The following is an 11780-nucleotide window of genomic DNA, read 5'->3' as shown; positions in this document are numbered from 1 at the left end:
TTCATTTACACACAAGCAAGTGTCATTTGACATTTACATCTGGTCTTTCTTTGCGACTCATAAAAGGGACTGTCTAGGCAGAGTGAGAATGAGTGCCGTCATCGCCTCCAAACAAGTGGCACTCGGCCATTAAGATCTCCGGTCATTTTCATGTTGAAGTGGTCAATGTTTCGGTGTGATGTCAATCTTCACTGTTGAAAATTAGGGGAATGCACATAGCATCTCAAAAACTGAGTTAATATAGTTTTTACAGATTCAAGATTGTGAATGCATATATACACACAAGTTGGAGCATATAGATATACAAACCCATGCTTATGCTCACTTTGTTAAATAATTTAGGCATGTCGATTATGCACATTTTAGTATTTTTAGAGTTTATCGTGCATAGTCACTGGGGGCTTTGCAATGACATTTCACTGTCACATACATGGAAATGTATGTGACAAATACACCTTGAATTAAGGAATTCAGCATTTAATCCGGTGAATAGGGTTGCATCCGGCCTTTCCAGTTTGGTGACGTCACACTCCACAGACAGGGGAAAAGGGGGTGGGACCTCCCAAAAGGGTGTCACGTTAAAGAAACATCAACTCACCTCTCATTTCCTCAACAGGTGGGTATTCCGACGAGGTGTTTTTGTTTTTGTTGAGCGGAACCGAACAACATGTCGTGCTTTCTGTTGGCCGTGGGCATCGCCGTGGGCGTCGGGTTTGTTTTCCACCACGTCGTGGTCAAAGGGAGACGGTGCACGAGCGAAACCATGCTGCACGGCAAGACCGCCATCGTGACAGGTGAGGTCCGTTGGAGACGAGCGTGAGACTGTTCGTTGTCTCCCGAGGGAATTTACTGCACCTGAACGGCGGCGCGTCGCAAACGGGCGTTGGATATTAGCCTAACTAATGCTGGCTGAACGTTGTCTTCATGAGCATAAACCTCTAGATCCTCTCCGTGCTTACATTTTCTACAATTAAAATTGAGTAGTTGAATTAATTAAAAAAAAAAAAAAATTAAAGCTCAATGTCAAACCGTGATGTGTGTATCACGGTTTGACATAGCTTTTTAGTAATTCAACTATTTAATTCATGTGTTTTTGTAATTGAACCTCTTATCTCTTTCTACCTGACCCCAGGCAGCAACACCGGCATCGGGAAGACCACCGCCATAGATTTGGCTAAAAGAGGGGCCAGAGTCATTCTGGCCTGTCGCAGTGTACAGAGAGGGGAAATTGCTCTTGCCGAAGTTATGAGGGTGACGAGATTTAAAATGTTCCCATCACTGTCTACATGTCTAAAAATCTACCCCTACTTCCCAGGAGAACCAGAATTGGTGGTGTATGTTTGCAATATACTGTACTGTTTGACTACTTAAATTCCTCAGGTTCATACCGCTTAATTTTTAAATGTTTACCTTCCATTATTCTGCCATATTGTGTGAAGCTACAGCAGTGCGAGACTTATTGTATTGTTCAGTGTGACCGGTCAGCCACTTACCAGGACAGAATGGAGGAGGCAGATTAATTGATCAATGTTTTTTAATCAGGGTGCAGGACTGGGCTCCTGGTCTGCTCTCGAGCCCTGTACGTGGTCCTCGCTCCAAGACAGACACGCAGTTAAAACCTTCCTGCCCCCATCAAACCCATCAAACCAATCAAACCATCAAACCAATCAAACCAATCAAACCATCAAACCCATCAAACCATCAAACCCATCAAACCATCAAACCAATCAAACCAATCAAACCATCAAACCCATCAAACCATCAAACCAATCAAACCAATCAAACCATCAAACCAATCAAACCATCAAACCAATCAAACCAATCAAACCATCAAACCAATCGGCGACACTTGGCTGCTAATTCGGCTGATAAGGGACAGCTGTGCGTGGCTTAACCACGCCCCCTGGTTTGCCACATTCACTGTTCCCCAGATATTGACACTTTTTAATCTATCTATCTGTCTGTCTATCTGTCTGTCTGTCTGTCTGTCTGTCTGTCTGTCTGTCTGTCTATCTACCCACCCATCTGTCTGTCTGTCTGTCTGTCTGTCTAGGAGAGTGGGAGCAACAATGTGGTATTCATGCAACTGGATTTGGGGAGTCTTAGGTCCGTCCGCTCCTTTGCGGAAACTTTTCTGAAGATCGAGCCCAGGTTGGACCTCCTCATCAACAATGCAGGTTTGTTCCGATAGTGCTTTCGTGGCTTTGTTATTGTGTGTCTTGTGTTGTCCAGTGTGTGCATGTTTGGGTAGTGACAGCCGTTTATCTGCAAGTTGTAGATATTTGATAAGCTTGACAAAAATCAAACAATCAGATGTTCTTTGAGGTTTTCTCATGTTTTTAGTTTTAGTTTATTACCTTTTTATTTGCTTTCTTGTATTTGTTCAAATTAATATATTACCCTGTTGACCGAATTGTATTCACCCAGTGAAACTTTGATTTGTTCCGTGTCACTGTTTACACTGTTTATCTTCCTTGTATAACATGACTTGCATGTCAACCATGTGCGAGACAAGCAAAGGCCCGGAGTGATTGAAACTTTTCTTTTCCTTAGATGTAAAAAGCCCGTCCATGACTATTTAACCAAACAAATTTTTGGAGTGCTTTAAAATGTTGAAATATTAAGCTTTCGGATGGGTTTTTTTCAGCATTTAAAAATACAGCATTTAAAAAGTTCAGTTCCTACGACTAGGTCTTAAAGCGAATTGGTTGATAGGCGAGGACCCGCCTCCTTAGTTTTTTCAGTCTTGGCGTGTGTGTGTGTGTGTGTGTGTGTGTGTGTGTGTGTGTGTGTGTGTGTGTGTGTGTGTGTGTGTGTGTGTGTGTGTGTGTGTGTGTGTGTGTGTGTGTGTGTGTGTGTGTGTGTGTGTGTGTGTGTGTGTGTGTGTGTGTTTAGATGCTGGGACGCGCGCACTCCACGGTATTGTAAGCAGCATACAATACTGACTGGTCAGCGAGCTGGCCATAAGTCTGAATGGTTGTTAAACGGGTAGGTCGTTCAGTAAGGAGTACCTGTATCGGGTTTTAGATGCATGACATGTAATGAAGGGGAATCGGGAGGGTCTGAATGCTTCGAGGAATTCGGAGTTTAGTGTCCTGTTAAAGAGGCTCCTGGGGACAAGATTTAACCCATTAACCTCCCACTTGTGCCCCAGGGATCTACCTGCAAGGCAAGACGGAGGACAACCTGGGGATGATGTTCGGGGTCAACCACATCGGTCACTTCCTCCTGACCAACCTGCTGCTGGAGCGGCTGAAGGAGTGTGGCCCGAGCCGGGTGGTCAGCGTGGCGTCCGTCGGCCACAACGTGGGATCGATCGACTTCGGCTGCCTGAACGCCCACAAAGCACTGGGCACGGGAACCTCCTTCTTCCCAGTGGTGAAGATCTACTGCGATAGCAAGCTGTGTAACGTCCTTTTCACCTACGAGCTCGCCAAGAGGCTGCAGGGCACAGATGTCACCTGCTACTGCCTCCACCCAGGTCTGTCCTCAAACCTGTTTTTGTAGACCGTGACCGAAATGCAGATTTGCCAATACTGATAACTTATTTTTCGTTTTCTTCCAGGGGCCATCAATTCCGAGCTTGCACGCAACGCCAACACAGTGTTTGCGGCGGTTCTCAAGCTGATCCGTGGCTTTTTCTTCAAGAACACTGTGCAGGGGGCTCAGACCACACTGCACTGCGCCCTCCAGGAAGGCCTGGAGCCCTACAGCGGCCGGTATTTCTCTAACTGCTCAGTGAGGGACGTCTATTCCAAAGCCAAGGATGGCGACACTGCAAAAAAACTGTGGGAGCTGAGCGAGAGACTGAGCGGACTTGTGTAGGGCGTGGCCTTGGCTCTTTTTCCAGTGGATTTCCCATGGCTGCCCTCCAGAGTCAATGATGAGCACTGCACGTCACATCTTCGATTTTTACAGAAAGGCCAATGGTCATGTGCCTTTTCGATCAGCCGATGGTTCTTTCCGTTAGTGAAATCGGACATGACCATGTCGGTCAATTCTTTAGACAACTGTTTATATAATCTGTTGTTTTTTGTTGGGTTTATAGGCCAGCTGAAAAAAGTGCTCAGGTACAAACTTTATTATTATTTTTCATTAACTTGAATTCTATAGCAGCTGCAGTATGGAATTTAATAACAATAAACTTTAAGTTTTATTATTTCACAATTGGGTGCTCCCTCATAAAGATACTAGCATGTGAAGTGGGTCTCATAAGACTGGATTCTTATTTTGCAGTGTCGCATGGGAAGGGGGCGTTCCTGACCGGGAGAGGGGACACATTATTTATTTGCCTTTTTGGTATTCTGACAAACGTAGTATCAGTGTTGTCTTTATTTTTTTAACTGTACGTATGTATGTCGATCAAAGCAGAGGTTTAAGTTATTAAAACCCACGAACCCCCGCTCACATACGTAGCGACAAAACGCTTGCTGTCGCTCATCGCTCACTTACCACAGCCTGCCACTCGTGCCCGTACCTCATATTTTTGCATATCGTCACCTTCCTAAAATAATGGCATGTCATTTTTTCAGGTTTCTCAGAAAACACAGACTGAACCAAACATTTAATGATTTCATTCAAAAAGGTTATGACAATAGATAATTATTGACATACTGAGGAGGTAGGTGATATTACCAGAGGTGGCCAGCATCATGAGATGACGTAGGCCAAAAAAAATCACTTTTGTCAAAAAATGCCTTATGCCATTATTTTAGGAGGGCGACGATATGCAACTCTGGGCAGATTGTCGTGGGACCACGCTTAACAATGCCAGGTTGTTTGAATATACCGTCTCTTATTTCGAGAGGGACCTGGGCGCAGACCAAATATGGCAGACAGGAAACACGTGACGTCAACAGCGGAATCTGCTCTGCATTTGTCGAAAAAGCAGATGATGACGTTACAGCGGCAAGATAGTCTTTTAATAAGGTTGTTTGCTCTTGTTAGGTTTTTACTAATGTTATCTATCAAACTTTAATATATGGAAGAATCCAGCGAGCGTAGGCAACTCTCTTCAAAGGGTCTGACCACAACTAATCAGTAGTGGAGGGAAAGAAATAATAATGCTAAAAACGAATCTGAATTGTTTTCCATAAACTTCTTTTGAGAAATCCTATTATGAACCCTAACCCAACTAGCAGCTATACGTTAATCTCGGAAACCCAGCTGTATTATAATGTTTATAACTGTTAGTTCTTCTTTTTGGGAATTCATCCAGCCAGGTTTGGCATGGAAAAAAGATATCCCTCACTCAAGAAAAAAAACATTGTGGCAAGCTGCCACAATGTTTTCTATGTATGGGAAACCCTGGACTGGCAGGCCAAGGGTATGGGGCTAGGAGTATGGGGGTTAGGAATCTGCAATACCAACTAAAAGGTTTTAAGCTCAGTGCTTTTAAAATAAACAAATAAATAAAATACAATTGCGGGAGCATATCACAGATGGAGTAGAAAGCTGTTCCAACATGGGAGCATAAAAACAGAAGGCTGCTCTGCCAGCTTCAGTATTTACTCTTGGAATGTGTGAAAGGCCAGAGGACCTGAGAGACCTCATCGGCTCATAGCTGACCATTATGTTGGTAATATTATTTGGTGCCAGGCCAGTGAGAGCTTTGTCAACGATCATAGATATTATAAGTGGATAAGTAATAGTGTAATTGTTTGTGAACAATTTTTTCAAGAAATTTACTGAGAAATGGGAGGTTATTATAGGGTTAGTGTGGCCAATATTTTACCTCTCTGGAAAAAGTACACTATCTAGGACAGCACAAGGAACAATTGGATTGAAAAGCCGGAACCAAGCAGAGGTCACCATGGCCTGAGCGAGAGTTTTAACCCTAAAAGAAAACAATATTGTTATTAGGCTGCAAGTAATTTGTTTGGTAAAATGATTAAATAAATGGATAAAAGTCAGTTATAATGATGTGATTATTCTCATGTCAGAGTCCTCCGGGCGGGCTATCTCCCAAAATAGGAGCCTTTCTGTGTGGAGTTTGTATGTTCTCCCCATGCTCACATGGGGTTTCCTCCACCTAACATCAGTAAGGACCCCCACCAAAAACATGCACACATCATCGTCTGACCAGCGATGGACATTTGGTAACAAGGTCCCCGGGCGCGTCCACAAATACTGCACACTGCTCCTGGCTGCCCCCCCGAGGAAGGACAAGCCAGGATGGGTCAAATGCAGAGGCCTCATTTCACGGCCACCATCCAAAGCATGTGCATGTGTTGTAGTGTGGTGTGTTGTGTGATAATTAAAGATTATTCTTCTTCTTCTCTCCATATACATTTGTAAGGAATAAAGATTTGTTCAGACATCTGAATCAACGCATCAACCCAGGTTACTGATAATCTTTTTGGCCCTTCTTCTTAACCTGGAAATATAGGTCCTGAAGGGTGGACAGGTCACAGCTGATGATCCTCTCTGCCGCTCTGATGACCTGGTGAGTCTGGTCTTATCCTGGACGATGGTAGGCCCATATCAGACACACACTTATATTGACTTTTTATATAATTGTATTGGTGTTTTTTCCATGATTTACTTACTGCTATGTGTTCCTTTCTGATGTTCTGAAGTGTAAACTTGGGTAACACTTTTATTTACGGTCATTTTTTTGTAGGTTTAAGTTGCTGGGGTCAATTTGATACCAAACCTAAAATATTTCTGTTTATTTTAACCTAATATCTGGGTTAATTTTGATCTTCACAACAGAGGATGCAGTAAACGTGCTGAGGGTCACTGTTTCATCAGTAGCTCACAGGGTCTTCCAGTGCCTATTCACATTGTTCGATTAATTGTTTATAAAAAATTTTTAATGAATAAGTTAGATTTAAGCATTTTGAGAGTCAATTAACTTTTAAAATCTATCTAATAATTTGTATATATTTTTTTAAACCTGTGTGCTTACTTCAGATAAACCTTTTTAATCCCCGGAGAGAAATTCACGTGTCATAGCAGCAACGGCAATGATAATGAAACACAGATGTATAGAATAACCACTGGCTGTGGTTAGCCTAATGCTTTATCTTATTTCTTTTGTGATTTAGGTTAAGGGGATTTTATTTTATTTTTAAAAATTTTAATCTTAAGTCCCTGCAGTGTTCAGTGGTTAATGGGACCTCACGGGGGGAAAAATGAACACGAAGAAGACAAACTTCCGCTGTTGACTTGACGTGTTTCCTGTCAACCGTATATCTATCGGGCACATCCGCCATATTTGGTCTGCATCTAGGCACTCTTGCTTATTTCCCTGAAACGCTCCCAGCAAAATTTGCTTCTGTTTGAAAAATAAAAAAAAGAGTCAAGAATTAGGCCAGGCAGAAGCTGAATATCGATTAATTTCTCATCTATAACGGCTAGTTTAAAAGTTTGTTAATGATTATTTATGCCAGATGGACGGAATTCCCAAATATTGTTACCAAAATCGACAACAAATGGCATAACATATTTGGAAAGCGTGTACATATTATGCAAGAACAAGTAAAAACATTTCAAGAAATAAATAATTTCAACAGCTTTCTTCTTAAAAAAAATATAAATTTGAAATAAATTGTATTTTCTGTGCAAATTTACATATGGAATTTCGCAGTGTAAAGTTGGATTTTTTTAAATGTATTTTTTATTATTTAAATGACTATTAATGTTCCACGTTCCAAGTCTCTTGGAAGAACTAGAAGGTGGTGACAGTGTTCACAGGAATCACGTGATTGGTCAATTTGGAGATCTGTTGTTCAAACCCGGCCGTGTCAGATAACTTACAAATAAAGTATGTTTAAAGATAAAATAGGACCGATTATACATTGTGAGTGTCAGGGTTCGCCCGGGTCCTACCGGCATCGGCCACTAGATGCCGCCAGTACTGCCTTTTCAAGGTTGCTCTGCTTCACCTATTTCTGTTCCTGATTACCCTGCCTCATTAGGTTATATGTTTCACCTGTGTCTCGTTTGGTCGTCCCTATTTAGACCCTGTCGTTTGTGTCCTCGGGCGCTCAGTCTTGAGTTTGTCTAACCTCATGACTAACCTCTTGTCTAACCTCTTGTTCCAAGCTCCCGAGGCTTCTTATTTGTTTTTGCCCAGTTTTTTTGTACTTGCTTTGAGTAAACCTCTATTTTTGCCGCCTCTGCCTTGTTCTCTGCACCTGGGTTCACTCACCATACCTCCTAACAGCAAGACTGAGCCACAACATGGACCCTGCAGAGAGTCAGCCTCCAGAGGTGGAAAGCCTGCGGGTGGCCTTGATGAACCAGGGGACTGCGATTGGCCGTCATTAGCGGGTTCTCCAACAGGTCCTGGACAACCTGCAGTCGCTCGCCCAGGCTGTCCAGCAGAGCCAGGCACAGGCTCCACCTATGGCCCCTGCGCCAGCGCTGCCACCCATGGACCCGCGTCCTCCAGATCACCGCGAACCACGACTGCCGGCGCCAGAGAGGTACGACGGTAACCCAGGAGGTTGTCGTGGTTTTTTGACACAATGCTCCCTGGCTTTCGAGCTCCAGCCTTCACAGTTCCCAACCCAGCGCTCACAGGTGGCATACGTGGTCACGCTACTCACAGGCAAAGCACTCTCCTGGGCCACAGCCATCTGGAATCAGCAAACCCCGGCCTGCTCCAGCTACCAGGCTTTTGCCGGGGAGATGCTCCGGGTGTTTGACCACTCAGTCAGTGGGCGGGAGGCATCGACATGGCTACTCCGGCTCCGCCACGGGGGACAGAGCGTAGCAGACTAGGCCATCGCATTCCGCACCCTCGCAGTGGCGTCTGGATGGAACAGCGAGGCACTCATTGCGGCCTTCCAGGAGGGTCTCAATGAGGGTGTCAAGGATGAGCTGGCATCCCGGGAGGCGCAGGAGGACTTGGACACGCTCATCGAAACAGCGATTCGGGTGGACAACCACCTCCGGGAGAGACAAGGGGAACGCCTTTTTCCCGCTTCACCAGCGCGCAGAGCAGCTCTGGGGACGAGGCCTCCCGAGCATCTCCGGGCTGTCCCGAGCCCGCCTCCAGCCTTGATGGAGGAGCCGATGCAAGTAGGCAGCACACGGCTCTCTCGTTCCGAACGTGACCGGCGGATGAGGGAGCGCTGCTGCTTGTACTGTGGGATCCCGGGGCATTTCCGTTCTTCCTGCCCTGAGCTCTCGGGAAAAGCCAACTCTCGTCCAGGGTAGGGAGAACTGTGACGAGGCCAACCTTCTCTCCCGAGCTCGAGGCGACCGGGGTCCTGCTGGCTGCCTCCCTCGCCTGGGGAGATCAACATCACTCCCTCCAAGCTATGGTGGATTCCGGCGCTGCAGGTAGCTTCCTGGATGTAGGGCTAGCAAAAGCCCGAAAGCTCCCTCTGGCACCTCTAGAGCGTGTGCCGGTAGCGTGTGCCATCTCACCGCCCCCCTTTGGCTGTCACTGGAGGGAAAACATTCAGAGGTAATCCAGCTCCACCTCATCCACTCTCCTGAATTTCCACTGGTCCTAAGCTACCCATGGCTGGCCCGTCACAACCCACATCTGGACTGGGCCTCCGGGCGTCTCACCGAATGGGGTCCTGCCTGCCACACCACCTGTCTTCGTTCTAGTCCGTCTTCTCACCCTCTCGAGTCTCCAGTCCATGTCCAAGCTCGGGCTCCTTCTCAAGCCCCAGCCCACTCCGGAGTTCCTGTCCGTGTCCTGGCTCCAGTCCGTATTCAAGGTCCCATCCATCCCGAGTTTTCACGAGTGCCCCACGAGTATGCCGATCTGAGGGAGGTCTTCAGCAAGCCCCGTCGGTCCAATGACTGCGCCATCGACCTTCTGCCTGGCACCTGCCCTCCTCGAGGAGGTCTCTTCTCTCTCTCTGCCCCTGAGACTACACCCATGGAGGAGTACATCCGGGAGGCGCTCACCTCAGGTTTCATCCGCCCTTCTACCTCCCCGGCGGGCGCTGGTTTTTTCTTTGTGGGTAAGAAGGATGGCGGCCTGCGTCCCTGCATTGATTACCGTGGTCTGAACAAGATCACGGTCAAGAATCGCTACCCCCTTCCTCATGTCCACATCTTTCGAGCAACTGCAAGGCGCCACCATCTTCACCAAACTCTATCTTCGAAACGCATACAATCTCGTCCGTGTCCGCGAGGGGGATGAGTGGAAGACCGCCTTCAACACACCTACCGGCCATTATGAATACCTGGTCATGCCTGTTGGATTGGCCAATGCTCCCGCTGTCTTCCAGGCCTTTGTAAACGACGTCCTCCGTGAGTTTCTCAACCGCTCCGTGTTCGTCTACATCGATGACATCCTCATCTTCTCCAGGACCCTTCCCGAACACATGCAGCATGTGAGACAGGTCCTTCACCGCCTGCTCGCCAATGGCCTCTATGTGAAACTGGAAAAGAGTGAGTTCCACGCCACCACCGTTCAGTTCCTGGGGTTTGTCATCACCGAGGGTCACGTCCAGATGGATCCTGCCAAGACCGAAGCCGTCCGGGACTGGCCACCACCCACCTCGGTCAAACAGGTGCAGCGCTTCCTCGGGTTTGCCAATTTTTACAGGCAATTCATTCGGGGTTTTAGCACGGTGGCAGCTCCCCTCACCGCCCTCACTAGGACATCCCCAGCCCGCTTCGCCTGGACTGCGGCGGCTGAGGGGGCGTTCAGGGCTCTCAAGACGTGGTTCACCGCTTCCCCTGTCCTGGCCACACCAGAGCCTACCCTACCCTTCGTGGTGGAGGTGGATGCTTCCGATGTGGGAGTGGGGGCCGTTTTGTCCCAAAGGACTCACAACAAGAAGCTCCATCCATGTGCTTTCTTCTCCCGTCGCCTCACCCCAGCGGAACAGAACTATGACATAGGGAACCGGGAGCTACTGGCAGTCAAACTGGCATTGGAGGAGTGGCGGCACTGGCTGGAGGGGGCCAAACACCCCTTTGTCGTCTGGACCGACCACAAGAACCTGACATACATTCAGGACGCCAAACGCCTCAACTCCCATCAAGCCCGATGGGCCTTGTTCTTCAATCGGTTCAACTTCATCCTGTCATATCGTCCCGGGTCCAAGAACCTCAAGCCCGACGCTCTCTCCAGACAGTTCGACCCTCCGGAGCTGGTTGAACTCCCCGAGCCCATTCTCCAGAGCTCCCGCATCTTGGCTCCGGTCCGCTGGGGAATCAAGACGCAGGTCCGGCAGGCCCAAAGGAGGGAGGTGGATCCCGGCAACGGGCCCCCGGGGTCACCTGTTTGTCCCGAAGGCTGTCCAATCCCAAGTCCTGCAATGGGGGCATTCATCCTGCCTCACTGGCCACCCGGGATCTCCAGGACCCTTGAGTTCCTCCGCAGGCGTTTCTGGTGGCCTACCATGGATCAGGATGTCCGGTCCTTCGTCGCTGCCTGCACCATCTGCACCCAGAACAAGAACCGCCGGTCACATCCCATGGGGCTGCTGCATCCCCTTCCCATCCCCAGTCGGCCCTGGTCACACCTCTCAGTGGACCGGCCTTCCACCGTCTCGGGGCCACACCATCATCTTCGTCGTTGTGGACCGGTTCTCCAAGGCCTGCCGCTTTATTCCTCTGCCCAGGCTCCCCTCAGCTCTGGAAACTGCTGAGCTCATGGTGCAGCACGTTTTCAGGGTGTTCGGCCTGCCCCTGGACGTGGTGTCAGACCGCGGTCCGCAGTTTGCATCCCGGTTCTGGAAAGCGTTCCACCTGCTCCTCGGCGCCTCCGTCAGCCTGTCCTCCGGTTTCCACCCTCAATCCAATGGCCAGACGGAGCAGGTCAACCAGGACCTGGAGACAACACTGAGGTGCCTCGT

At 47.9% G+C, this 11780-nt stretch overlaps 1 protein-coding gene across 1 annotated transcript; it reads left to right on the top strand.

Moving 5' to 3' along the window:
• Positions 1 to 667: 667 nt before the first annotated feature.
• On the top strand, positions 668 to 4202 carry LOC307235011 (dehydrogenase/reductase SDR family member 13-like; the record flags this gene model as incomplete). Its single annotated transcript, XM_080006941.1, has 5 exons — positions 668 to 794; positions 1133 to 1251; positions 2054 to 2177; positions 3155 to 3481; positions 3566 to 4202. 5 exons carry the CDS (start codon positions 668 to 670, stop codon positions 3823 to 3825), a joined length of 957 nt encoding a protein of 318 aa, XP_079863067.1. The 3' UTR covers positions 3826 to 4202.
• Positions 4203 to 11780: the final 7578 nt, after the last annotated feature.

This window comes from Zeus faber (genome assembly GCF_960531495.2).
Source record: "Zeus faber genome assembly, chromosome: 9".
Classification (NCBI taxonomy): Eukaryota; Metazoa; Chordata; class Actinopteri; order Zeiformes; family Zeidae; genus Zeus; species Zeus faber.
This window is presented reverse-complemented; position numbering and strand designations above follow the sequence as displayed.